Raw genomic sequence first — 25,787 nt, forward strand, 5'->3', positions numbered from 1 at the left:
TTCCTCCAATGCAGCTTCCACAATTCTATTCTCCTCCCTTTCACCCTCGTTACAACCCCGTGAGGCAGGTTAGGCTGAGCGAGTGTGACTCGCCCCAGGTCACTTGGTGAGCAAGGATTCAAGCCCAAGTCCTCCAGATGCTAGTTCAACACCCTAACCACTACACCACACTGGTTCTCATGGAAAACAAGGTGTTCTTTTTATCTTCGCTTTTCAGGGCAGTGGCTTACAGAGTCGTATAAAAGAGAGCCAGTTTGGTGTCGTGGTTAAGTGTGCGGACTCTTATCTGGGGGAACCGGGTTTGATTCCCCACTCCTCCACTTGCAGCTGCTGGGATGGCCTTGGGTCGGCCGTAGCTCTTGCAGAGGTTGTCCTTGAAAGGGCAGCTTCTGAGAGAGTTCTCTCAGCTCCAGCTACCTCAAAGGGTGTCTGTTCTGGGGGAAGAAGATAAAGGAGATTGTAAGCCGCTTTGAGACTCTGTTTCAGAGAGAAGGGTATAAATCTACAGTCTTCTTCTTCTAAAAGCACATTGGTCTACCCAAGAAATCAGTATTCATGACCACTCAAGAATTTATTATAATACTGTTGAAGACACATTCAAGTATTGTATTATTCTATCAGTCACTGGCTTGGCTACTTTCCTTTCCTCAAAGGAAAAACAAAGGAGGGAAACTCCAACCACGGAAACAGCGTTGGGTACTCAGAAGTATAGCAAGCATAAATATATAACAAGGTATTTGTTATACAGTGTAACAATTAAAAAGAAAACAAGGTAGATACGCAGAAATGCTAAAATCCAATCTACAGAAACTGCACATCTAAACGTGAGTCATGGAACAAAATATCTCATAGTGGCTTTTAATGAGAAGTTTTGTGATGTGATTCATGTTCCATTTATGTGCACTTTCTATAGGCTGGATTTTAGCATTTCCTTGTGTCTGCCTTAAGAACATACGAGAAGCCATGTTGGATCAGGCCAATGGCTCATCCAGTCCAACACTCTATATCACACAGTGGCCAATACACACACACACACTGTGGCTAAAAGCCACTGATGAACCTCTGCTCCATATTTTTATCCAATCCCCTCTTGAAGCTGTCTATGCTTGTAGCCGCCACCACCTCCTGTGGCAGTGAATTCCACATTTTAATCACCCTTTGGGTGAAGAAGTACTTCCTTTTATCCATTTTAACCTGACTGCTCAGCAATTTCATTTAATGCCCACGAGTTCTTGTATTGTGAGAAAGGGAAAAAAGGACTTCTTTCTCTACTTTCTCCATCCCATGCATAATGTTGTAAACCTCTATCGTGTCACCTTGCAGTCAACGTTTCTCCAAGCTAAAGAGCCCCAAGTGTTTTAACCTTTCTTCATAGGGAAAGTGTTTCAACCCTTTAATCATTCTAGTTGCCCTTTTCTGGATTTTTTCCAATGCTATAATATCCTTTTTGTGGTGCGGTGACCAAAATTGCACACAGTACTCCAAATGAGACCGCAGTATCGATTTATACAGGGGCATTATGATACTGGCTGATTTGTTTTCAATTCCCTTCCTAATAATTCCCAGCATGGCATTGGCCTTTTTTTTTTTTTTGCAATGGCACACTGTCTTGACATTTTCAGTGAGTTATCTACCACGACCCCAAGATCTCTCTCTTAGTCTCTGCCAGTTCACAACCCATCAACTTGTATTTGTAGCTGGGATTCTTGGCCCCAATGTGCATTACTTTGCACTTGACCACATTGAACCTCATCTGCCACGCTGATGCCCACTCACCCAGCCTCAACAGATCCCTTTGGAGTGCCTCACAATCGTCTCTGGTTCTCACCACCCTGAACAATTTAGTGTCATCTGCAAACTTGGCCACTTCACTGCTTACTCCCAACTCCAAATCATTAATGAACAAGTTAAAGAGCATGGGACCCAGTACTGAGCCCTGCGGCACCCACTGTTTACCGTCCTCCACCGCGAAGACTGCCTTGTTTTCAATTGCTAATTGTTACACTGTGCCATAAATACAAGTTTGCTATACTCAACCATGTACCTTCCTTTCCTCCTCTTAAATGAAAGTAATAAACAAAACATATATGAACTTGTGAAGCTGCCTTCTACTGAACCAGACCTTTGGCCCATCCAAGCTAGCGTTCTCTATTCAGACTAGCAGCAGCTCTTCCAGGTCTCAGGCAATGTTTTCAGAAATGTCCTATTCCCCATTCTCTACAACTGACATTCCTTGAACAGCTCAGAAGCCTCTCAAACAAACCTGGATGAGCACCGGTTACCACCACTAATGAGGTTGTAATTTTACATTTGTGAATCTCCCTCCCCACCTCAATTTTTTTTTTTTTGCCAGATAAAGGTTGCATTGGACAGCTCTATCCAGTCTGGTTTCCATCACTCTACTGGCACTCACTCTAGAATCCAGGGCCCAGGTATGATTGGCACTTAAAATTCAGCTCAGTTTAAATTAATACGAACCTTTTGAGTTACGCAGGACTAGGGTTTGCACCGGAAAAAGCAACGCCAAAAAAAAAAAAAAGCAAAAAAAACCCTTCCCACTTTCAAAAATACAGGTTTCAACACTAATATGCAAAAAGGAGATTTATTACAGAAACACACAAAAAAGTTTGCGCTATGGTGAATAAAACAGTGTAGACATCTACGGTAATCCTTTTACTTCTAAGCATGGACTGGTCTAATGCTGTTTTGCCCCCTCTAGTGGAGACAGTGGGGATTTTAAAAAAGAAGGAAACCCAATACATTGTTGAACTTGAGAACATCGAATATGGTTCTATAGAAGAACTTCTCGGTTTCTAATAACGTTTTTATTTAATAATAAAACATCCTTAAATCTTGGAGACAACAAAGCTGGAAGGGATCCCAATGGTCACCTAGTCTAACCCCCTGCACCAGGGGTGGCCAAACTGTGGCTCGGGAGCCCCATGTGAGTCTTTCACACATATTGTGTGGCTCTCAAAGCCCCCTCCACCCTGTTGGCTGGCTTGGAAAAGACATAAGTTTATTTCTTTCTACCTTTCCCTCCTTTTTCCCTCCCTCCCTCCCGACACTCAAACATCTGACATTTATTCTGTTTGGCTCTTACATTAAAGCAAGTTTGGCAAAAAAAACCCTCCAGGATCAGAGAAGGTGTTCCTCCTCTGAACCTTAAGTTCCTATCCAGCCATCATTAAGAAACAATAGATAAGGAGTGTCAAACATGTGTCCCAGGGGCCAAATCAGGTCTCCGGAGGGCTCCTATCAGGCCCCTGAGCAACCGGCTGTCATTGGCTTCCTTCTCTCGCTCTTGCTTCCCTCTGCATCGCAGCTTGCTTTGCCAGGCTTGCTCAACTGCACAGGAGCTACAGAGCAAAGCCTCTATTTTCTCCATTGGTAGAGGCTCCTCACTACCCTAAAAGTAGATTTCTTCTTGACCCCAAAATGGCTGACTGGCATTAGCCCAAGCAAATAAGGGCCATGAGCGTCCTTCCTGCCCTCCCTCTCACAATCTGCCTAAACTGACAGAATCGGCATTGCTGTCCGATGGCCATCTAGCCCTTGCTTAAAAACTTCCAAAGGAGAGCCCACCACCTCCCAAGGAAGCCTGTTCTGCTCAGGAAGTTCTTCCTAATGAAAACTTTTTTTAAATTTAATTTCAACCTGATGGTTCTGGCTGACTTTCTGGGGCATATGAAGTTCCACCTTCCCAGCAATAATAACCCAAGCGGTCTTGTAGCGCTCGCCATACCCTGGGCAGACAACAATTTGCATTGCTTCTCTCAGGAATCCCGTTCTGTTCCAGCATCTCCTAACTAAAATGGCCTCCAGTACCAGAGCTAGGAAAGACCAGAGACTCTTTTAAAAACTTGAGATGCTGAGGATTCAACCTGGAACCTTCTTAATGGACATCATAAAGGATCCAGTTGTTGACTGGCCGCAGCTCTCCTGGGTCTCTCGTTGAGGGTCTCTCTTTCAACTCTGCTACCTTTCACTGGAAATGCTGGGGACTGAACCACAAAATTTCTGCTTGCCTGTTGCTAAGCAAAAGTCTTCTTCTCCATTAGGTGCATACTTCCCACGGTGGCAACAGCACGATGTAAGAAGCCGCCCCTGCCGAAAATTCACTCCCTTTCTGCAGATTTTCAGTCAACCGAATACTTTCCCTTGCCCGAACCTTGCAATTATTGTTCGCTCTAAAAGATGCAGGGTTTGTTTTTAAACATGTGAATCATTGTCACTGCTAACCAAAGAGTGAGTCAGACTCATAGGAGACAGGCAACACCTTCCAGACGAACCAGATTTCTTTCAACAGGAGCTTTCGTGAGTCAGAGGTCACTTCTTCCGATGCAGGGAAGGGGCCATCCATTAGGCCCTGCTAAAAATCCAGTGTGAGTGCACGGGCAGGGGTGTTACAAAGAGGGCTTCTGTAAAACAAAAAGGTCCAGCCCTGCGAGAGCCAGTTTGGTGTCTTGGTTAAGTGCGCGGACTCTTATCTGGGAGAACCGGGTTTGATTCCCCACTCCTCCACTTGCACCTGCTAGCATGGCCTTGGGTCAGCCGTAGCTCTGGCAGAGGTTGTCCTTGAAAGGGCAGCTGCCGTGAGAGCCCTCTCAGCCTCACCCACCTCACAGGGTGTCTGTTGTGGGGGAGGAAGGTAAAGGAGATTGTGAGCTGCTCTGAGACTCTGAGATTCGGAGTGGAGGGTGGGATATAAATCCAATAGCAGCTTCTTCCTCCTCTTCCACTTGCAGCTGCTGGAATGGCCTTGGGTCAGCCACAGCTCTGGCAGAGGTTGTCCTTGAAAGGGCAGCTGCTGTGAGAGCCCTCTCCAGCCCCACCCACCTCACAGGGAAGGGAAAAGAGATTGTGAGCCGCTCTGAGACTCTTCGGAGTGGAGGGCGGGATATAAATCTAATATCATCATCATCATCTTCTTCTTCTTCTCTATGTAACATTCCCCCCACCTGCTGAGAACTGAACCAAACCGAACCTATCAGTAGTCCCCCCCAATGTTGTGCCCACTGGTGCCATGGCGCCTGCAGACATCTTTTTTGGGGTCCACCAAGTGTCTTTAGAAAGTGGGTGAGGGGAGGCGGGGCTTTTACCCAGCAGGCTTTTGACTGGCCCCTGGAAAGCTGATTGGCTATGCAGATTAAAACAATATTGTTTTGGTGGCAGCTGCCACCACAGTGTTTGTTTTATTCTCTCCCACCCCAGTTTCACTAAGCATTTTTAAATTATCCCTCTTCTCCCCTGCGCTCGGGGCTTCCTCTGTCTCTGTGGCTCAACCTCCTGCGGCAGCCATATTGTGAGTTGCGCCCACCACCCTGTGTCAGATTTCCAAAGGTCCAGAGGCTCAAAACGTTTGGGGACCCCTGTAACAGACGCATGCTTCTGGGCACCCAAAGAAGCGAACTGCATTACAAAAGGTCCGTGCTGGAATAAATCTGGGTTGTCTTTAAGGGGCTACAAGATTCCCATGCAATTTTGCTACAACAGGCTAACAGTGATCCTTTTGAAACTCTTAATTCTCAGATTTGTTTCTTTTTTTAAATTAAATGAGGTTTCGTGCAAACCCCCCCCCCCCGGATATCGCAAAAGATCTACTGAAATGAAGTGTTTTTTTCCCCTCCCAACTTTTAAACGTAACCCTCTAGTGTGAAAGCCGTGTACAGCGGGACAATCGCTCCGCCAGTGGGTCACTCGGTGCACCGTCAGCAATGCACCGACGCTAACGTAAATAACGCAGGCGGGCTCTGCACCGTTGAGGCCAGCCGTTCCTGACTGTCTCTGGCTTGCGATAAACACTGTCTGCCCGGCGTCCCCCTGTATTTGAAAGCTACGACAAACACTGGCCTGAAATGTAAACAGACGACGTCACTACTGGAACTGCAGCGGGCTGCAAATTTATCTAAAAATAAAAAAAGAAACCCCAAAATGTTGTTTGACACATTAAAAAAAACACACAAAAAAACCATTAGTGGCCACAGAGGGAATGCTCGTCGGAGGTCAGGAGTGTTGCGGTTGGAGCTTATAAAAATATGCATCGAGGAAAGAGAGCAAGGTCACTGCCTGGTTAGCGAAAGACTTTCCCCCCACCATGTCCAAGGAGAAGCTGTTCTCCTCTGTGGAGCTTCTGTGTTAAGAAAGTGTTGCGTTTCCTCTCCCTGAAGACTGAAACAGAAGCGGTCATGTTATTTAGTCAAGTCTAAAATACTCCTACGCAGGAGCCCCTGCTGGGCTTTCGCCACAAAAAAGCCCTGCGCGAAACAATGGTGCCATCAGGGGGTGTGTGACTAATATGCAAATGAGTTCCTGCCGGGTTTTCTCTACAAAAAAGCCCTGTGCAAAACAATATCAGGGGGTGTGGTCTAATATGCAAATGAGTTCCTGCCGGGCCTTCTCTACAAAAAAAGCCATACGCAAACAGTGGTGATATCAGGGGATGTGGCCTAATATGCAAATGAGCTCATGCTGGGCTTTCTCTACAGAAAAGCCCTGCACGAAACAATGGTGCCATCAGGGTGTGTGTGACTAATATGCAAATGAGTTCCTGCCAGGCTTTATCTAAAAAAAAAGAGCCCTGCACGAAACAATGGTGCCACCAGGGGGTGTGGTCTAATATGCAAATAAGTTCCTGACGGACCTTCTCTACAAAAAAGCCACACGCAAACAGTGGTGATATCAGGGGATGTGGCCTAATATGCAAATGAGTTCATGCTGGGTTTTCCCCGTCAAAAAGTCCTGCTTGAAACAATGGTGCCATCAGGGGGTGTGGCCTATATAGGCAAATGAATTCCTGCTGGGCTTTCTCTACCCACAAAGTCCTGCTCCTACAACTGCTGACTGAAGATATACACGCATGAAATATATTTATTAAATCTTGTATTATGGCGCTTCCAGTGCACGTGTAGGCAGTTATGCAGGATTAAACCAAGACCTGAGTGCTGTAGCACCTTAAACACCAACAAGGTTTCTGTGGCATAAACCTTTGAGAGTCAAAGCTCCTTTCTGACACATACCAAAAGTCTATTTAGTCCAGGATCCTGTTTTCCAACAGTGTCCTGTCAAAAGCCAAGGTAAAGCTCCCACAAAGGCCCTGCTGATCTCCCTCTTTTGATCCTCAAGTCACAGCTGACTTATGGTGACCCAGTACAGGATTCAAGGCAAGAGATGTTGAGAGGTGGGTTGCCATTGCCCGTCTCTGTGTCACAATTCTAGTATCCCTCGATGAAATCAGGCTAGCCTGGGTTTTGGAGGTGTTCCTCCTCTGAACCTTAAGTTCCTATCCAGCCATCATTAAGAAACAATAAACCAGGAGTGTCAAACATGTGTCCCAGGGGCCAAATCAGGTCTCTGGAGGGCTCCTATCAGGCCCCTGAGCAACCGGCTGTCATTTGCTTCCTTCTCTCGCTCTTGCTTCCTTCTGCATCGCAGCTTGCTTTGCCAGGCTTGCTCAACTGCACAGGAGCTACAGAGCAAAGCCTCTATTTTCTCCTCACTTGGGGAGGAAGGGGGGGAGGAATACCTTGCTTTAAAATGCTCTCTCAGTCATACAGTAGAAGTACTGAGCCAAGCCTCTCTTTCTTCTATTGGCTGAGGCTCCTCCACCTCCTGGTCCCCTGGGAAAGCTCCTTAGTTCCTCAGATCGCACAGGAGAGATACAAAGAAAGTGCCTTTAAACCCAGCAATTGCTAATGTTTTGAGCGTGTTTTATTTTAAGTTTAAAAAAAATCTGTGTCTTTCTGTGTCCTTTATAAAGTTTATCTCTGCTACCTGGCATTACATTTTATGACATGCACGGCCCGGCCTGACAAGGTCTCATTTATGTCAGATTTGGCCCTCATTACAAAATGAGTTCGACACCCCTACAATAGACCACAAAGCTGTCCAACCCCCTTTTAAACCCCTCACAGCTATCTGGTGGCAAGGAGTTCCACAAGTCAAATATCCCAATGCGTGAAGGATAATTATGGCAGATAAGACTCAAATGTTACTTTGCAGGAATCCTGAAACAGGAAACACCGGTCCGGATCACTCCAATCCATGCCACTAAGACATGTTCTTCCGGAGCTTGGGGCCTTCTGCGGGACGGGGCGGGGAGCACTGTCAATAACAGAACAAATCTGCATGGATCCTCCGACCTCGTTATTTCCTCCCGCCACACCTTTATCTAGAGTGCCTGCCCCGCAAATACTGTTGCCCTTTTTAGAAAAATAAAATAATAATGAAAGAAAATATAATAAATAAATATAAATTAGGGTTTGTAGAATCTTTCGGGCTCAAGTGCCGTGTTCTACCGGAGAAAGTTTTTCTTCCAGACGTTTCGTTCTCAGCTGCGGAGAACATCCTCAGTGGCGTTGCAGCCGGAGCAGGCGCTCAGACCTTCTTGCAGCCGGAGCAGGCGTTCTGACCAATGCATAGCAGCCAAGAAGGTCAGAGCGCCTGCTCCGGCTGCAACGCCACTGAGGATGTTCTCCGCAGCTGAGAACGAAACGTCTGGAAGGAAAACTTTCTCCAGTAGAACACGGCACTTGAGCCCAAAAGATTCTACAAACCCTAATGATGATGCCAGCCATGAAAACCTGAAATCTTTGATAAATATAAAATAAATAAAAAATGATGAGCTCCGTGGCGCAGTGTTAAAGCTGCAGTTCTGCAGTCCTAAGCTGTGCTCATGACCTGAGTTCGATCTCCGGCGGAAGCTGGGTTTTCAGGTAGCCGGCTCGAGATTGACTCAGTCTTCCATCCTTCCGAGGTCGGTCAAATGAGTACCCAGCTTGCTGGGGGAGAAGTGTAGATGACTGGGGAAGGCAATGACAAATTACTCCGTAAAAAGTCTGCCATGAAAACGTTGTGAAAGCAACGTCACCCCAGAGTTGAAAACGACTGGTGCTTGCACAGGGGGACTACCTATAAGCCCCGTTGAGCAGAGTGGTAAAGCTGCAGTACTGCAGTCCTAAGCTCTGCTCAAGACCTGAATTTGATCCCGGTGGAAGCTGGGTTCAGGTAGCTGGCTCCAGGTGGACTCAGCCTTCCATCCTTCCAAGGTGGGTCAAATGAGTCCCCAGCTTGCTGGGGGGGGGAAGTGGAAATGACTGGGGAATGCAATGGGCAAACCACCCTGTAAAAAGTCTGCTGTGAAAACGTGAAAACAACGTCACCCCAGAGTCGGAAATGACTGGCGCTTGCACAGAAGACCTTTCCTTTTCCTTTTAGAAAATAATCTCTTGCGGCGGGTAAGTTTGGAAAGATTTTTAGTAAGTGGGAAGGAGCTACCGCCCTGAACTCTGCCCTCCCTCTGGGCAATGCCTTCTACAGACCCCAGCCATTAGCCGAGTTAAATCAACGGGCGAGCCGATCCCCCACGCTGACAGCCTGTGTGGTTTCTGACCCCCTTTCCCTCTATCGCTTTTGTTTTTTATGCTCTCGGGGGAAATTCAATTAACAGTGTCGGTCTCCTCCTCCCCGTCGGTGAGTGACGCTATCAAGATCCTTTCCACCGCTCCCCGACAAGCGAGATGTGTCTGCTGATTTCTCAACTGGCGAGTTAACAAGAGCATTACGGCCCCGCTTCTAGAAATGACTGTATATGATCTCTGTCATAAACAGTGTGACAGCAACGGGAATCAATCTTTCGTGACCCTATTGATTAGGACGCTCGGAAATAATGAGACTTCACTAGCGGCAGAGTAATGCTTCGGAAAGGGGGCCAGGGGAAGAGGAGAGCTCTCATCCTTCTAAATTCCACAGTATTTGCCCTCCCTATGCCATTTCCCTGCTGTGTTATCTACCAGTCATATACAATTACTATAAAGGTAGCAATCAAGTTCTCCCTTCTCTCTCTTTCCCTTGAACGTAATTTTAACACAGGCCATTTTCAGGGAACAAATAAAAGTGAATCGCAACAACATGGTGTTTCGGTTGACAAGTTATCATTATCTTTATCTTTCCCCAGACCCTAAGATAAATTTGGAACATTCTGATCTCCAGCAAGTCAAGGTTACAGTTCAGAACTTATACAATTCATCAATAAGTAACTGGGAAAAGCCAAGAATCCCATGTTTCTGTCCAGAATATTCTTTTTCGAAAGAACACTACTATGATCTTTTTTAACTCTTTGGATCTTTGGAACTTCAAAGCGTTTTATGCTATTGCTCATTTTCATGCTGTAGTTTGATTATTTTCCCTGTGCTGTTTTCAGGGCTCATTTTGGGCAGAACTTCGAAATTTTATTGTGCTCTTTCTTCCTCCCTCCCTCCTTTAATGCTTTCTTCTGGGCTCCACTGCTCAAACCCCCCGTGAGAATTTTGCTGGACTCTAAGATCTGACAAACTTTCTAATATCCCCCCACCCCCACCCCGCAAATAGCCAAAATGTATAAAACAGACAGATGGAAATCTTCATCGTTCCACCGTGGCCACATAGGAGAAAGTAATTTTTAAAGTATGATGGCAGTAAGGTTTTATTATGACAATTCAAATTCAAGAAGCATTTAAGGTAGATGCTGAGCTGATATAATAAGTTAGTACATCTTCTGGCAACATCAGGAGTGTGTGGCACATGCAAATGAGTTATGTAAATGAGTTTGCTAATGAGCTCTGGCACCTCTTTTGATACAAAATGACCCCAACTGCTCTACTTGTCATATCATAATGCCCCTGTATAAATCGATGGTGCGGAATCATTTAGAATACTGTATACAATTCTGGTCACCGCACCTCAGAAAGGATATTATAGCATTGGAAAAAAGTCCAGAGAAGGGCAACTAGAATGATTAAAGGGTTGGAACACTTTCCCTATGAAGAAAGGTTAAAATGCTTGGGGCTCTTTAGAATGGAGAAACGTCGACTGCGGGGTGACATGATAGAGGTTTACAAGATTCTGCATGGGATGGAGAAAGAAGAGAAAGAAGTCCTTTTCTCCCTTTCTCACAATACAAGAGCTCGTGGGCATTCAATGAAATTGCTGAGCAGTCAGGTTAAAACGGATAAAAGGAAGTCCTTCTTCACCCAAAGGGTGATTAACATGTGGAATTCACTGCCACAGGAGGTGGTGGTGGCTACAAGCATAGCCAGCTTTAAGAGGGGATTGGATAAAAATATGGAGCAGGGTTCCATCAGTGGCTATTAGCCATAGTATTTGTGTGTGTGTGTGTGTGTATGTGTGTGTGTGTATATATATATATGTGTGTGTGTGTGTGTGTGTGAGAGAGTATATGTGTGTGTGTGTATACACACACATATACTGGCCACTGTGTGACACAGAGTGTTGGACTGGATGGGTCACTGGCCTGATCCAACATGGCTTCTCTTATGTTCTCAATCCAAGTTTCTGGAAAAGCAGCATATAACTTTCAAAATGAAATAAATCCAGCACAGCACAAGGTCCTCAGGTGTTTTGATGATGATGATGATGATGATGATGATGATGATGATGACTATTATTCCTCTCCCACCACTCGCCAAGCACACTCAGGCTGGGTTGCAACATAAGATTCAAAACAATAAAATCAAACTCGGCTGCTATGAAAACTTCACCACTAAAACATTTCAGTGTCCCGGCACTATATAACAAAAAAGAGGCCAAAACCTTTAAAAATTCTCTGATAGTACAGATGGTACACTATTACAAATTAGGGGTGTGCATATTCGGTGTGCATATTATTTGGTGTTTGCATATTTGTATGCATATGTGGTGCTGGAGAAGAATCTTGAGAGTCCCTTGGACTGCAAGTAGATCAGTCAGTCCTAAGGGAAATCCTCCCAGACTGTTCCCTGGAAGGTCAGATGCTGAAGCTGAAGCTGAAAGACTTTGGCCTCCCAATGAGAAAGGAGCACTCCCTGGAAAAGATTCTGATGCTGGGAAAGACAGAAGGCAAAAGAGGAGATAGCTGGACAGTGTTATTGATGTAACTAACACGAATTTGAGCAGACTTCGGAGGACGGCGGAAGACAGGAGGGCCCGGTGTGACTTGGTCCATGCGGTCGCAAGGAGTCAGACTCGACTATGCGACTGAACAACAACAAATGCATATTATTTGGTAGAAACAGGTGGGGGCCCATGAAAGTCGTATTTGAGGGGGGGAATCCTATCCTACCCCCCTGGCCTGTGAGCCCAGGTGCAGGCTTCCTTCCGACCCCCCCCCCCCCTACACACAGCCAAGCCTGGAATGGCTCCAGGTCTCCGTAGTCACCCGGCCACATTCTGGACCAGCTCCCAGACTCTGAGGCTACTGGACTCAGAGCGGTTCTTAGACTCTGCCACTGCTACAACTGGGCCTAGAGTGGCTCCTGGATTCTGCTTCCACCAGGCCCGGAATGATGCCTGGACTCTGCCACCTCTCTAGGATGCAAATATGTCCACATAGACCAGGGGTGGCCAACGGCAGCTCTCCGGATGTTTTTTTGCCTACAACTCCCATCAGCCCCAGCCAGCATGGTCAATGGCTGGGGCTGATGGGAGTTGTAGACAAAAAGAAAAACATCTGGAGAGCTACCGTTGGCCACCCCTGATATAGACAAATCTCTTTAGTGTGTAAGTGAGGGGGGGGGGATTTAATGCACTATTTTTTTTATTTTCATTTTTTTGGGGGCAAACCTGGGGGCTTGCCCAAGCTTGCAAAAGTATCTGTCATTAGCGCTGTCCCAATCTGCAGATTTAAGTATCTGTAGATTAGGCCGCTGACTATTGTAATATAAAATACACACATAAAGCTACTTTAGATCAAATCTATCGAGCTCAGTATGGTTTCCTCTCAACAGAGTGGTGGATCTCTGGGGTCTGAAACGCAGACTCCTTTCAAGTGGAGAAAGAGGAGACGGACCTTCCGGGTGGCAAAGCGTGCACTCTGCCGCTGAGCCGCAACCCCTCTTTCCTCCTTGGCTTGCCCCTCCTGACTCCCGGAGGGAGGTCACTGCAGAGTCCTGAGGCAACTGCAGTAAAGGCCCTGCTCCCAGCAGGTGACAGACTCATCTACCGTCGTGAAGGTAAGCATGGCAAGGCCTGGTCGACTGCCAATGGAAATGGTGTTGGAGGAAGGCTATCAACATTTACAAACGTTAAAAATGCATCGTGCGTAAATGCCAATTAGAGCACACAGTAATCAGCTAGCTCATAATCATCAACTAACGTAGCGCTAGCTCCAAGTTGGGAAATTCCTGTTGATTTGGGGGAGGAGGCTGGACAGGATGGAGTTTGAGGAGGAGCAGGAATTCGGCAAAGATCTGATGCCACGCAGTAGAAGATATTAGATTTATATCCTGCCCTCCACTCTGAATCTCAGAGTGACTCACAATCTCCTTTAGCTTCCTCCCCTACAACAGACACCCTGTGAGGTGGGTGGGGCTGGAGAGGGCTCTCCCAGAAGCTGCCCTTTCAAGGACAGAGGCTCAGAGCAGCTTACAATCTCCTCTGTCTTCTCCCTCCACAACAGACACCATGTGAGGTAGGTGGGGCTGGAGAGGGCTCTCCCAGCAGCTGCCCTTTCAAGGACAACCTCTGCCAGAGCTATGGCTGACCCAAGGCCATGCTAGCAGGTGCAAGTGGAGGAGTGGGGGATCAAACTCGGTTCTCCCAGATAAGAGTCCGCACACTTAACCACTACACCAAACCTGCCATTTTCTCCAAAACTGAACCTTGTTGTCTGGAGACCAGCCGGGAATCCGAGATTAACACGGAGGTTGGAAACCTTATGAATAACTCATTACTGGTCCTAACATCTCCTTTTTTTTTTTTAACAACACCATTGGCGCACGGATCCTTATGTGTGCCTTAACTACCGCACGAGTACACAATACTCAGCGTTTCCTACCGAGAGTTGAAGGAAACTCTCAGCAAGTTACAATTCCTGGTATTCTGCCGATTATGAATTACAAAAGGAAGGACAGGGCTCCCAGGAGGGGAAGTACATTCATATTACTGACAGTTTATTTCCTTTCTTCTTATAGTGAAGTGGTTGCTTTTGGCAGCATCGGCAGGGTCGAGAAAAATAACATTCTTAAAAACATAAAGCACTCTCTTAACTTCCATCGGCAAAGACGGTGATCCATCATTCATCGCCGGAGCATCCTCTGCCGTGCCAACAGTTATGAAGCCCGCTGCGTTGATAAACTACCCGCGATACCTTCAGTACGGAGGCCCAAAGCGGCGCGACGGATCATTCATCAGCAAGATCACCCACGTCTAACACGCAGTATGGCTCCGACGTGTGATGGGCGTCCTTGGAGAACAGTCATCTCATCAACGTACCAGCAGTATCTTCTCCGTGTGATTCGGAACTAGCTATCCATCCAGAACGAACTAGCTATCCATCAGCAAAGAATTTTGGTGTAGTGGTTAAGTGTGCGGGCTCTTATCTGGGAGAAGCGGGTTTGATTCCCAATTCCTCCACTTGCAGCTGCTGGAATGGCCTTGGGTCAGCCATAGCTCTCGAAGAGGTTGTCCTTGAAAGGGCAGCTGCTGGGAGAGCCCTCTCAGCCCCACCTACAGGATGTCTGCTGAGTGTGTGTGTGGGGGGGGAAGGTATAGGAGATTGTGACCGCTCTGAGACTCTGAGATTCAGAGTATAGAGTGGGATATAAATCTAATATCATCATCATTTTCTTTTAATGAATAGCTGTAGCTACAAGGCGGCCGGCCTGCGGGGGCTCTGTCCCCTGACTTCCTGGCAGGGGCCCCAACTCAGGGCCCCCCACCCATGTCCTTCAGAGCAACGCAGTTCAAAGGAAGTTCCCCCCAGTCTCTGGGCTGCTGCCTGATTTAAAACAGTTTGTATGCAGTGCCACCTCAATGCTTCCTTGGGGGTGGACTAGACTTAGCTGTCTTTCCTGAGCTCTCCTTTGGTGCCCGACTTTTTTCAAGGCCCCCCCAAATTAAAAAATCCTAGCTATGGGCCTGATGAACCGGGACTCAGCATGGATCAGCGGCCAAGTCTCAGTTCTCCAACTGGACGGATGAGTTCCTCTTGCACCAAGCCCTGGATACCATGTCCTAACCGAGACTCCAGCAGTCGCACGACCTATGCCTTTTTCTGCATCCTGAAAGGGTCAGAAATGCCACCTTTGTTTGGAAGAATGGGTAATGACCCCAGGCAGGACATGCTGCAGGCTGATAAAACCTTCGTGGACAGAGGAAAAAGAACTTGCTAGCCTACCTCTGATGGCCAGACTGGGGAAAGGCAGCCGGTGAGGAGCTTTATACCTAGTACCGGCATCGGATTGGTCACTCGATGTCACCTGACTTCCAAGGACAGTGGAATCATGGGCTGTGGCGCGTCTCACAGCTACAGCCACTTGTAGTTCCTTCTTATGACCATTGGCTCTGGTGGCGCAGGGAGCTGACTTCTGACCCAAGGTGTTCTCGGTATATTGTAAGGCACGCACGGAGCTCCAAGCATAAGAATATTAGTTTGCCCAGCTAATTTGGAAAACTGAAATATTGTACTGTTCTGCTCGGCTTTAGGATCAGAGGCAAACAGACCCCTAAGAGTTAACTGGCTAGGATGCTCAGAGGTATTTAAAAGCTCTACTAAATCAATTTTACATTAATTCTCTGGCGCTCCTTAATAATAATACCCTTTTTTGGTTACGCCTGCAGCTTACAAAGCATTCCCTGTCGTAAAACGGCTCGTGATGAATTTGTGAGGAAAATTCAATAACATTTGTTTAGGTTACTGGGTAAAGGCACAATTAGCAATGGTATGATTTTTATAGACAGAAACACAATCCACGCTCTTAACAGCTCTGCCATGGCAAGAGAGATACTTGCTGGCGATAAGGGAAAAAATACACATTTGAGTAAACCACAGGCTGGACGATTTAAAAAAAAAAACACGCACACCAACATTTAAAACCCATGTTTATAACAGCTCCTGAAAAGAGTTATACCTATTATTCTATTAGCCGATTGCTATCGATACTACCAAACACAAATCTATGTTTTCCTGGTAAAATATACACACTCTCTTGCCCTAAACGGACCAATTAAGAACAGATATTGGTAATGTTGTACATATGTTTGCTTCTCCTCACTTCCTGGGGCCTAAAGAACGGTTTGTCGTCTGTGCACGATTTGAAACTGTTTACAGCAAAACAAAGTCCTGTTATACGGCTGGATCCGTCGCAACAAACCTCTGAGGTACGCAGAGCGTCGTAAAAGCTGCCTAAAATTCTCTTATCCTTCCACAATCTAAGCAAACAGCAGCTCTCTAATTCTTTCTTTAACTGGTTTAAATTGTATTTAATTCTGTCATTGCCACAGTTTAGGACAGCAAATAAAACCATGTAATACCACCCCCCTTCCCAAAAACCAATGCCTCCTACCCCAAAAGCAGAAAGTCTAAAGGAAAAGGCTATGGCAGTTAGGGAAAGTAAACGTAAAAAAAGAAAGTGAAAAGTCAATATCTTCCATCTGACTGGACGTATTAATTGAGGAGTCAGGATCTGAACTCAAGACCTAGGGAGTTCTATTGTCTGGATCTCCAAGTGTTTTTAGAAACTCGTCAGGTGAGTGGGGCCAAATTCATACAGGGACCACAGCCTGAAGTTGGGGAAAGGGGGCTATCCTACTGTGCCATTTTCCTAATTTAAAATAGCCCCAGAGTGAATGAGGGGATTTTGTACCCGAGTCCCCCAGGGGCCCTGGAATATAGTACAGCAGCACTGCCAAATCTTACTGGGCTCCGGGTGGGGGACTGTTCCTGCGCACACTTCGTGCACATGGTGCAATGTCACCTGGAAGTGACAGTATTGCACCGGGTGTGTTGCGTGCGTGACGCTCTAGCAATTGGGTAAAAATTCTATGGCACCGTAAGAGTTTTTTACCCAACTGCTAGAGCACCGCACGCACAGGGTGACGTCATTGCACTGGGCACATCATGGCGCTCTGGAGCTTTTCGGAGGGGTGAAGTTCCACATTTCCAGGAGTTTCCCAACCTGTACCTGGCAATCCTATCACCCATTCCCCACCAGTGGCTGGGGGGGGGGAACCTGATAACCACAGGTGAAACAGGAGAGGTTGCTAGCCATGGTGACAGAAGGCCACCTCCACATTCAGAGACAGCAGAAACCTCGGAGTACCAATGCCTGAAGGCAGCATCAGGGAAAGGCCTTGGTCTTTATGCTCTGTCTCTTTGGCCCTTCAGAGCAACTGGTTGGCCATGGAATAAAAGAGGATGCTGGACTTAGGTGGACCACTGGTCTGATTCCGCAAGTCTCTCATTTATCTGTTTAGGAAATTATGATGTCGCCTCTTCAGAGTCTGGCTCAAGGTGGCTTTCAATTAAACCAAATACGAAAACTGGATGCTGGACCATAAAAGGTTCTTTTCAACTGCATGTAAAGTTCGCAAAGATATATTATGTTCTGAAGCGAAATTTTCATTGCTATTTCACATTCCTTATTTCCTACTGTTACCTTATGCAATACTTGAATATTTTGAAAGTATTTTAGCTTTGCTTTTTTTTTTTTTAGCTTTTGTTAATTTTAGGGGAGGGACGGTGGCTCAGTGGTAGAGCATCTGCTTGGGAAGCAGAAGGTCCCAGGTTCAATCCCCGGCGTCTCCAAAAAAGGGTCCAGGCAAATGGGTGTGAAAAACCTCAGCTTGAGTCCCTGGAGAGCCGCTGCCAATCTGAGAAGACTAGACTGACTTTGATGGACCGAGGATCTGATTCAGTATAAGGCAGCTTCATGTGTTCATATGTTCAATTTTTTTCTGATTTGTGCTGGTCACTGACAGTATTAAAAAACAAGCAAGCAAGCAAACAAGACATAAAAATTATCCACAAACCAGAGCAGACCGCTTTAACAAGCTGGTAAGATAAAAACCCCAAATTAAAAGCCTGGGTTTGAAAAACAAAAGCGAGAGATGACCTTTGACCTGGCACGATAAAGAATATAAAGTAGATGCCAAGTGAGCCTCAAGGGGGAGGGAATTCCAGAGGCAAGAGGGGCCACCACAGAAAATGCCCTGCCTCACCATCTGCCTCAGCTCTGAAAGCTTGAGAGGCCTGCATGCTCTTAGGTTCATTTCTGGAGAATTCGAGCCGGTATTAAGATTTCGGAGTACGCCCATGCAAATCTCCCAGGCTGGATGGAGAGGCATGGCCCACCTGCAGAGAACACCTGGTAGCACAGCTCTACATCAGTGTAAAGGAACAGGGGTTGAACACCACCCTCGCACAAACCGCCCTTCTACAGGGCATGTCTTTTCGACAGCCCTTATTTATTTGTCTTCCGCGGGCTTGTGCTGTTTGGATTGCAGTGAACCTGAACCAAAGGAGGGTTTTGCCAGAATCTGATACTGTCCTGCCTTACGGCTCCGGGGGCATGGGTCAGAAAACATTTTTTGCCCTTCTCGCTTCTATCAGCTTATAAACTCTGGCAGATACGAAGTTACTTAGCAAGGGTCCACGCAAGTTGTAGCCCGAACTGTAGCCAGAAAACTGGCAGCGTTCGAGGACGGGAGGGAGTGAATTCCGCGCTGAGTCTATCTGTTCAAGTTCTGTTTATTCATAGTAATGGCAATCACATGTCTGAAACTGCTGATAAGCCACACCGAGCTTAGGTTACTCAGTGCTATTCAACTCCCCCTCCCCAACCCGCCGCGAAAATTAAACTCATCTTTAACCAATAACCAAAGAAATCATTTTACACAGAGATGCAGTGGTTTCCCGTCTGTGTATTACAAAGTGTTAAGGATTTTCACCATGCTACTTGAAAGGGGAGAAATATATACTTAGGGAACAAATGCATTTATTTACTTCATTTACACCCATCCCATTTTTCCCATCCGACGGGGACCCAGAGCGGTTTATATCATTCTCCCCTTTCTCATAAGAGAAGCCATGTTGGATCAGGCCAACAGCCCATCCAGTCCAACACTCTGTATCACACAGTGGCCAATAATTTATATATATATATATACATATATACACACACACACACACACACACTGTGGCTAATAGCCACTGATGGACCTCTGCTCCATATTTTTATCTAACCCCCTCTTGAAGCTGGCTATGCCTGTAGCCGCCACCACCTCCTGTGGCAGTGAATTCCACATGTTAATCACCCTTTGGGTGAAGAAGTACCTCCTTTTATCCGTTCTAACCCGACTGGTCAGCAATTTCATTGAATGCCCACGAGTTCTTGTATTGTGAGAAAAGTACTTCTTTCTCTACCTTCTCCATCCCATGCATAATCTTGTAAACCCTCGATCATGTCACCCCGCAGTCGACGTTTCTCCAAGCTAAAGAGCCCCAAGCGTTTTAGCCTTTCTTCATAGGGAAAGTGTTCCAAACCTGTAATCATTCCAGTTGCCCTTTTCTGCACTTTTTCCAATGCTATAATATCCTTTTTGAGGTGCGTTGACCAGAATTGCACACAGAATTGTTCTCAGAACAACCTTGTGAAGTTGCTTAGGCTTAAAACACGCGATTGGCGAAAGGTCACCAAACAAGATTCTGAGACAGAAGGGGGATTCGTACCTGGGTCTTCCCACATGCTAGTGACCAGGGGTGGCCAAACTTGCTTAATATAAGAGCCACATAGAATAAACATCTGAGAACCTCAAGGCATTAATCTCAGAGGGAGAGAAGGAGGAAGGTAGGTATTGAAATTGGATATCCTGCCCTATACTCTGAATTTCAGAGTCCCAGAGTAGTCAGAATCTGCTTTACCACCCCCCCCCCAAAAAAACCCAGACAGTCTGTGAGGTGGATGGAGCTGAGAGAGCCCTTGCAGCATCTGCTCTTTCAAGGACAACTCCTCCGCGAGCTATGGCAGACCCAAGGTCGTTCCAGCAGGTGGAGGAGGAGGGAGGGAGGGAGGGAGGGAGGGAGGGAGGGAGGGAGGGAGGGAAGGAAGGAAGGAAGGAAGGAAGGAAGGAAGGAAGGAAGGAAGGAAGGAAGGAAGGAAGGAAGGAAGGAAGGAAGGAAGGAAGGAAGGAAGGAAGGAAGGAAGGAAGGAAGGAAGGAAGGAAGGAAGGAAGGAAGAATAGATGGGGAGGGGAGAGGGAGAAGTGGAAAGAAAGCAACTTTAACTTTAAATGCATTCTCCAAGCCCCCAGCTGGCTCGGCAAAGTGACTTAAAGCGACAAACACCTTCTCCAAGTTGGCTGGTGGAGGCTTCAAGAGCCACACAATATGTGCGAAAGAGCCACAAGTGGTTCCTGAGCTGCAGTTTGGCCACCCCTGTGCTAGTCCGACACTCTGACCATGTCGCCGGTGGGAGATGAGTGCTTGATGGTGACCTCGTGGGGTTTTCGAGGCAAGAGCTATTCAGAGATGGCTTGCCACTGCCTGCCTCCGCATCATGGCTTTGGTGTTCCCTGGAGGCTTCCCATCCAAATCCCAGCCAGGGCCAGTGCTGCTTAGCTTCTGAGATCTCACGAGATAAGGCTGGCCTGGACAACCCAAGTAAAGGCCCCAGGTTTGTAGTTAGGTGCAAAACAGTGTTCCCTCTAAGCTGAGTTAAGAGTGAGCTAGCTCACGATTTTTTAGCCTCCGGCTCACACATTTTTGTCTCAGCTCAGGAAGGATGGCCCCAGAGGACAATAATTTACACAGTCGCTCACAACTTTAATGCCGGTAGCTCACAAAGTAGAATGTTTGCTCACAATACTCCGCAGCTTCGAGGGAACATTGGTACAAAAGCGTCCCACGTTCAGACTTCTCCAATGTGGAGTTCAAGCGCACCAGAGCTCAGTTCATCAGCTTATAAACTCTGGCAGGTATGAAGTAACTTAGTGAGGGTCCATGCAAGTCGCAGGTCGAACCGTAGCCAGGAAATCGGCAACGTTTCACGACGAGAGGGAGGAAACGCATTAACTACTGCAAGGAGGAGAACGACATTGGAGTCTAGTGGTGCCTTTACAACCAACTAAGTTTTATTTGAGGTATGCGCTTTCATGGGCACACACACTTCCCCAGGGACACTGAAATGGCAGCTACCAGTCCATACATATAGGTGCAGGTTGAACAGCAAATCAGCATACAACATAATGAGAATGTTTTAACAGATGTGAACAGGAATAAGAAGCTAAGTTTATATGGCCACCATTTGTTTGGATTTAATTCCGGGGGTGGGGAGGACAGTGACGCAAACAAATAGGTCAAAACTGAATGTGTAAATGCATCCCTCTTAATTGTGGAGTGGTAAGAGTAATTAACTAAGACCCTTTTGTTATGTCTCTATCTGTTTCCTCCTGGAGCGCAACAACAGGGTCTCAGTTAATTACTCATACCACCCCCATAATTAAGGAAAAAAAAGACTGCAGATTTATACCCCGCCCTTTTCTCTGAATCAGAGTCTCAGAGCGGCTTACAATCTCCTATGTTTTCTCCCCCCACAACAGACACCCTGGGAGGTGGGTGGCGCTGAGCGGGCTCTCAGAGCAGCCGCCCTTTCAAGGACAACTCCTACAAGAGCTGTGGCTAACCCAAGGCCATGCTAGCAGGTGCAAGTGCAGGAGTGGGGAATCAAACCCGGTTCTCCCAGATAAGAGTCCGCACACTTCACCACTACACCAAAATGGCTCTCCTATATGTAAGACCTATATGTATGGACTGGTAACTTCCATTTCATTGTATCTGAGGAAGTGTGCTTGCACACAAAAGCTCGTACCTTGAATGAAACTTTGTTGGTCTTAAAGGTGCCACTGGACTCTGACTTTGTTCTGCTGCTTCAGACCAACACGGCTGCCCACCTGGATTTACCTGAGAGAGGGAAAGATTCGCAAATGCCTCATCTTCAGGTCAGACATCACCAGTGTTCCCTCTAAGCTGAGTCAGAGCGTGAGCTAGCTCACAAGACTTACAGCCTCCAGCTCACCCATTTTTGTCTTAGCTCAGGAAGGATGTCCCCAGAGCACACTCATTTATGCGGAAGGTCACAACTTTACTGGCATGTGGCTCACAAGGTAGCATTTTTGCTCACAAGACTTTGCAGGGAACACTGGACATCACACACAGACACAAACACATACAAGTACAGTCGTGGGTACCTCTTTTTCCAGAATGCGCGAAATCTCTCCTAGAATCCTATCCAGGGCAGAAGCCTTGTTGCTGTCTTGAATCTGAAGCTGCTTCTGAAGGTCCTTCACCAGCCGCTGCAGCCTTCCCACGCAAGAGAGAAAGAAATAAAAGATTAAGAACCGGGGGGGGGGGGGGGGAGTCCCTTGAACGTTGGGGTAACACGATGGTAGGATAACTTGTTTCAAATCTACCACAGACGATTCCGCAATTGGTGCCTTGCATCGGTGAAACCCTGGATAAAACTACTAAAAGGCAATAGTGGGTCGTTTCCATACTAAATTCTGAATGTGAGTAACTTCAGAGACGCAGAGTTTTTAAAGAACTGATTTTTTAAAAACTTTACCCAAGGCTTCACCCAAGGCTGGGCCATGGCTCGATGGCAGATCATGTGTTTTGCCCGCAGAAGGCCCCAAATTCAATGACCCCCGGCACTTCCAGGTCAAAAGGTCAAGTCGTAAGTGATGTCAAACAGTGGACAACATGGATAACCAATAGTGACTCAGTATAAGGCAGCTTTGCCCGGACCTGGATAGTGGAGGATAGGTCGATCTTGTCAGATCTCAGAAACTGAAGAAGAAGATATTGGATTTATATCCTGCCCTCCACTCCCCGAAGAGTCTCAGAGCGGCTCACAATCTCCTTTCCCTTCCTCCCCCACAACAGACACCCTGTGAGGTGGGTGGGGCTGAGAGAGCTCTCCAAGAAGCTGCCCTTTCAAGGACAACCTCTGCCAGAGCTATGGCTGACCCAAGGCCATGCTAGCAGGTGCAAGTGGAGGAGTGGGGAATCAAACCCGGTTCTCCCAGATAAGAGTCCGCACACTTAACCACTACACCAAACCAGCGGGGTCGGCTCCGCTCAGTATTTGGATGGGAGACCACCAAGGAAGCCCAGGGTCGCTACGCAGAGGAAAGAAATGGCAAACCACCTCTGTTTGTCTCTTGCCTTGAAAATCCTATGGGGTTGACATACATTGGCTGCGACTTGATGGTTTTCACTACCTGCTCTGACCTAGAAAGCCTAGGAAAGCCTAATCTTGTCGTCTTGGAAGCTAAGCAGGCTCAGCCCTGGTTAGTTCTTGGATGGGAGACCACCAATGAAGTCCAGAGTCACTTTGCAGAGGCAGACAATGGCCATCTGCCTCTGTTTGTCCACCCTGACTTGGGTGGCCCAAGGAGCCTGATCTCATCAGATCTCGGAAGCTAAGCAGGGTCAGCCCTGGTTGGTACTTGGATGGGAGACTACCAAGGAAGTCCAGTGTTGCTATGGAGAGGCAGGCAATGGCAAACCACCTCTAAACGTCTCCTGCTTTGAAAACTGAGTTACGAGTTGCTGTAACTCGGCCGCAGCTCGACAGCATGTTCCACCAACCCCGTAAAAATACTATATACGTGTAAACAGTCAATCCCGTGCCAACGATAAACGCGGAGACAAATGGAAAAGCTTTGACCAGGTAACTGAAATGGAGGAGGAGAAGAACCAGGAGCACAGTTACGAGGAGGCTGTTCCACAAATGAGGTGCCACCACTAAACAGACCTCGTTTCGGGTGGCTGCCCACCTCGCCTTCAACGCCGTTGGCAGCTAAAACCCACCCTTTGTGGACGATGTCAAAGATCTGTAGTGCTGCTGCTTTCACTGGGACTCAAGTCACGACGGACTCTTTAAAAGGACTGGAGCCCATGGGGAGAGTTTTGTAGAATTTTAATGGCAAACCCGCATAAAATGATCTGAAATCTCTGGTATCAGCGAGGATTCTGTTGCTTTGTAGCCAAACGCTGCACAAAATGTGGATGCTCGCTTGAGGCCCGGGTGTTCTAGCTGGAGAGGGGGGATGCACTTTAAACCGGTTTTCCCTTATGAAAACACATCTCAGATACAGAACCGGCTTTGTGGCTTTTTCTTAGGGCCCTTCCCCATCAGCTATAGTATGCCGACGCAGAGGCCTACGTCTGGCCTTTCAGAATAACTCTCCCTCCCTCCTCCTAAAATTCTTTATAAAAAGCCCCTATAGATGCAGCTTCTAGTTTCTGCAACACAAAGGTTTTTATTTCCCGTCTCCCTTCCTACAGGAGAATATAGAATTACCTTCTCCTAGATTACCCCAATTGTTACAGAATTGCTTAATTTCTTGGCAGGGCAGAAGCTGAACGCTGAATCGAGCTGTTTGTTGACTCAGAGGAGGTAATCTTATTCCCTCTCTCGGAAAGCACACTCGGCCTGCTGTTTCGAGCTGCCGCTGCAGGAACCTCAAAGCCTCTGCCAAACTTCAGATTGCAGATGGGTTAGCGGAGGATGTTTATTTTATTCTGAATTCAGTCGCTACCAAGAAAACGCGAGTTTTTGATGCTGGGGGAAGGGGGAGATTTCATCATGGGCTCTATCAAATTACCACTGGCGTAGCGGTCCATACAATTTCCCAGATCTTTAAGAACGTAAGAGAAGCCATGTTGGATCAGGCCAATGGCCCATTCAGTCCACACAGTGGCAAAAAAAACAACAACCAAGTGCCATCAGGAGGTCCACCAGTGGGGCCAGGACACTGGAAGCCCTCTCATTGTTGCCCCCCCCCCAAGAATACAGAGCATCACTGCCCTAGACAAAGAGTTCCAACAATACACTGTGGGTAATAGCCACTGATGGACCTCTGCTCCATATGCTTATCCAATCCCTTCTTAAGCTGTCTATGCTTGCAGCTGCCACCACCTCCTCTGGCAGTGAATTCCATGTGTTAATCACCCTTTGGGTGAAGGAGTTCCTTTTTTCCGTTCTAACCCAACTGCTCGGCAATTTCATTGAATGTCCACAAATTCTCGTATTGTGAGAAAGGGAGAAAAATACTTCTTTCTCTACCTTCTCTATCCCATGCATAATCTTGTAAACCTCCATCATGTCACTCATCAGTTGACATTCTCCAAGCTTTCAGTGGTTCCAGACAAGCATACACTCCTCTTTTTCTTTACAGAGGCGATTGGAACCGTAACTTGCATTAAACATGTCCATAACTGCTTATGCATGTAGTACTCCCATGTTTAGAGGCAGTCAGCCTCTGAATCCCAGTGCTATCAGGAAACATCAGGGGAAGCCTTGGCCCCTTTGCCCTGCTATTCCCTCCAGAGGAACTGGCTGGCCACTGTGGGAGACAGGAGGCTAGACTAGATGAACCACTGGTCTGATCCAGCAGGGCCCTTCTTATGTTCTTATGAAGGCCTCGACCTCTGTGCCCTGTTGTTGGCCCTCCAGAGGAACTGGTTGGCCATTGTGTGAGACAGGGTGCTGGACTGGATGGACCATTGGTCTCATCCAGCATGGTTCTTCTTATGAAGGTCTCAGCCTCCATGCCCTGTTGTTGATCCTCCAGAGGAACTGGTTGGCCACTGTGTGAGACAGGATGTGGGACTGGATGGACCACTGGTCTGATCCAGCAGGGCTCTTCTGATGTTCTTATGAAGGCCTCGGCCTCTGTGCCCTGTTGTTGGCCCTCTAGAGGAACTGGTTGGCCGTTGCGTGAGACAGGATGCTGGACTGGATGGACTACTGGTCTCATCCAGCATGGTTCTTCTTATGAGGGCCTCAGCCTCCATGCCCTGTTGTTGATCCTCCAGAGGAACTGGTTGGCCACTGTGTGAGACAGGATGTGGGACTGGATGGACCACTGGTCTCATCCAGCAGGGCTTTTCTTGTGTTCTTATGATCACTCTGATTGATTCACTCTGCAGCTCGTAGAGAGCCACGTTTGCAACTGCCAACTATCAGGGC

The 25,787-nt window shown here is 47.2% G+C and overlaps 1 protein-coding gene across 2 annotated transcripts in view; it reads right to left on the reverse strand.

Moving 5' to 3' along the window:
- SCAPER (S-phase cyclin A associated protein in the ER) overlaps positions 1–25,787 on the reverse strand; it is a 251,036-nt gene that overhangs the window by 109,144 nt on the left and 116,105 nt on the right. For both annotated transcript variants that reach the window (XM_060259908.1, XM_060259909.1), the window contains one exon: positions 22,000–22,111. In XM_060259908.1, coding sequence (XP_060115891.1) covers positions 22,000–22,111 — 112 coding nt within the window. The remainder of the gene's footprint in view (positions 1–21,999; positions 22,112–25,787) is intronic.

The sequence above is a fragment of the Heteronotia binoei genome, chromosome 19 (genome assembly GCF_032191835.1).
Source record: "Heteronotia binoei isolate CCM8104 ecotype False Entrance Well chromosome 19, APGP_CSIRO_Hbin_v1, whole genome shotgun sequence".
NCBI lineage: Eukaryota > Metazoa > Chordata > Lepidosauria > Squamata > Gekkonidae > Heteronotia > Heteronotia binoei.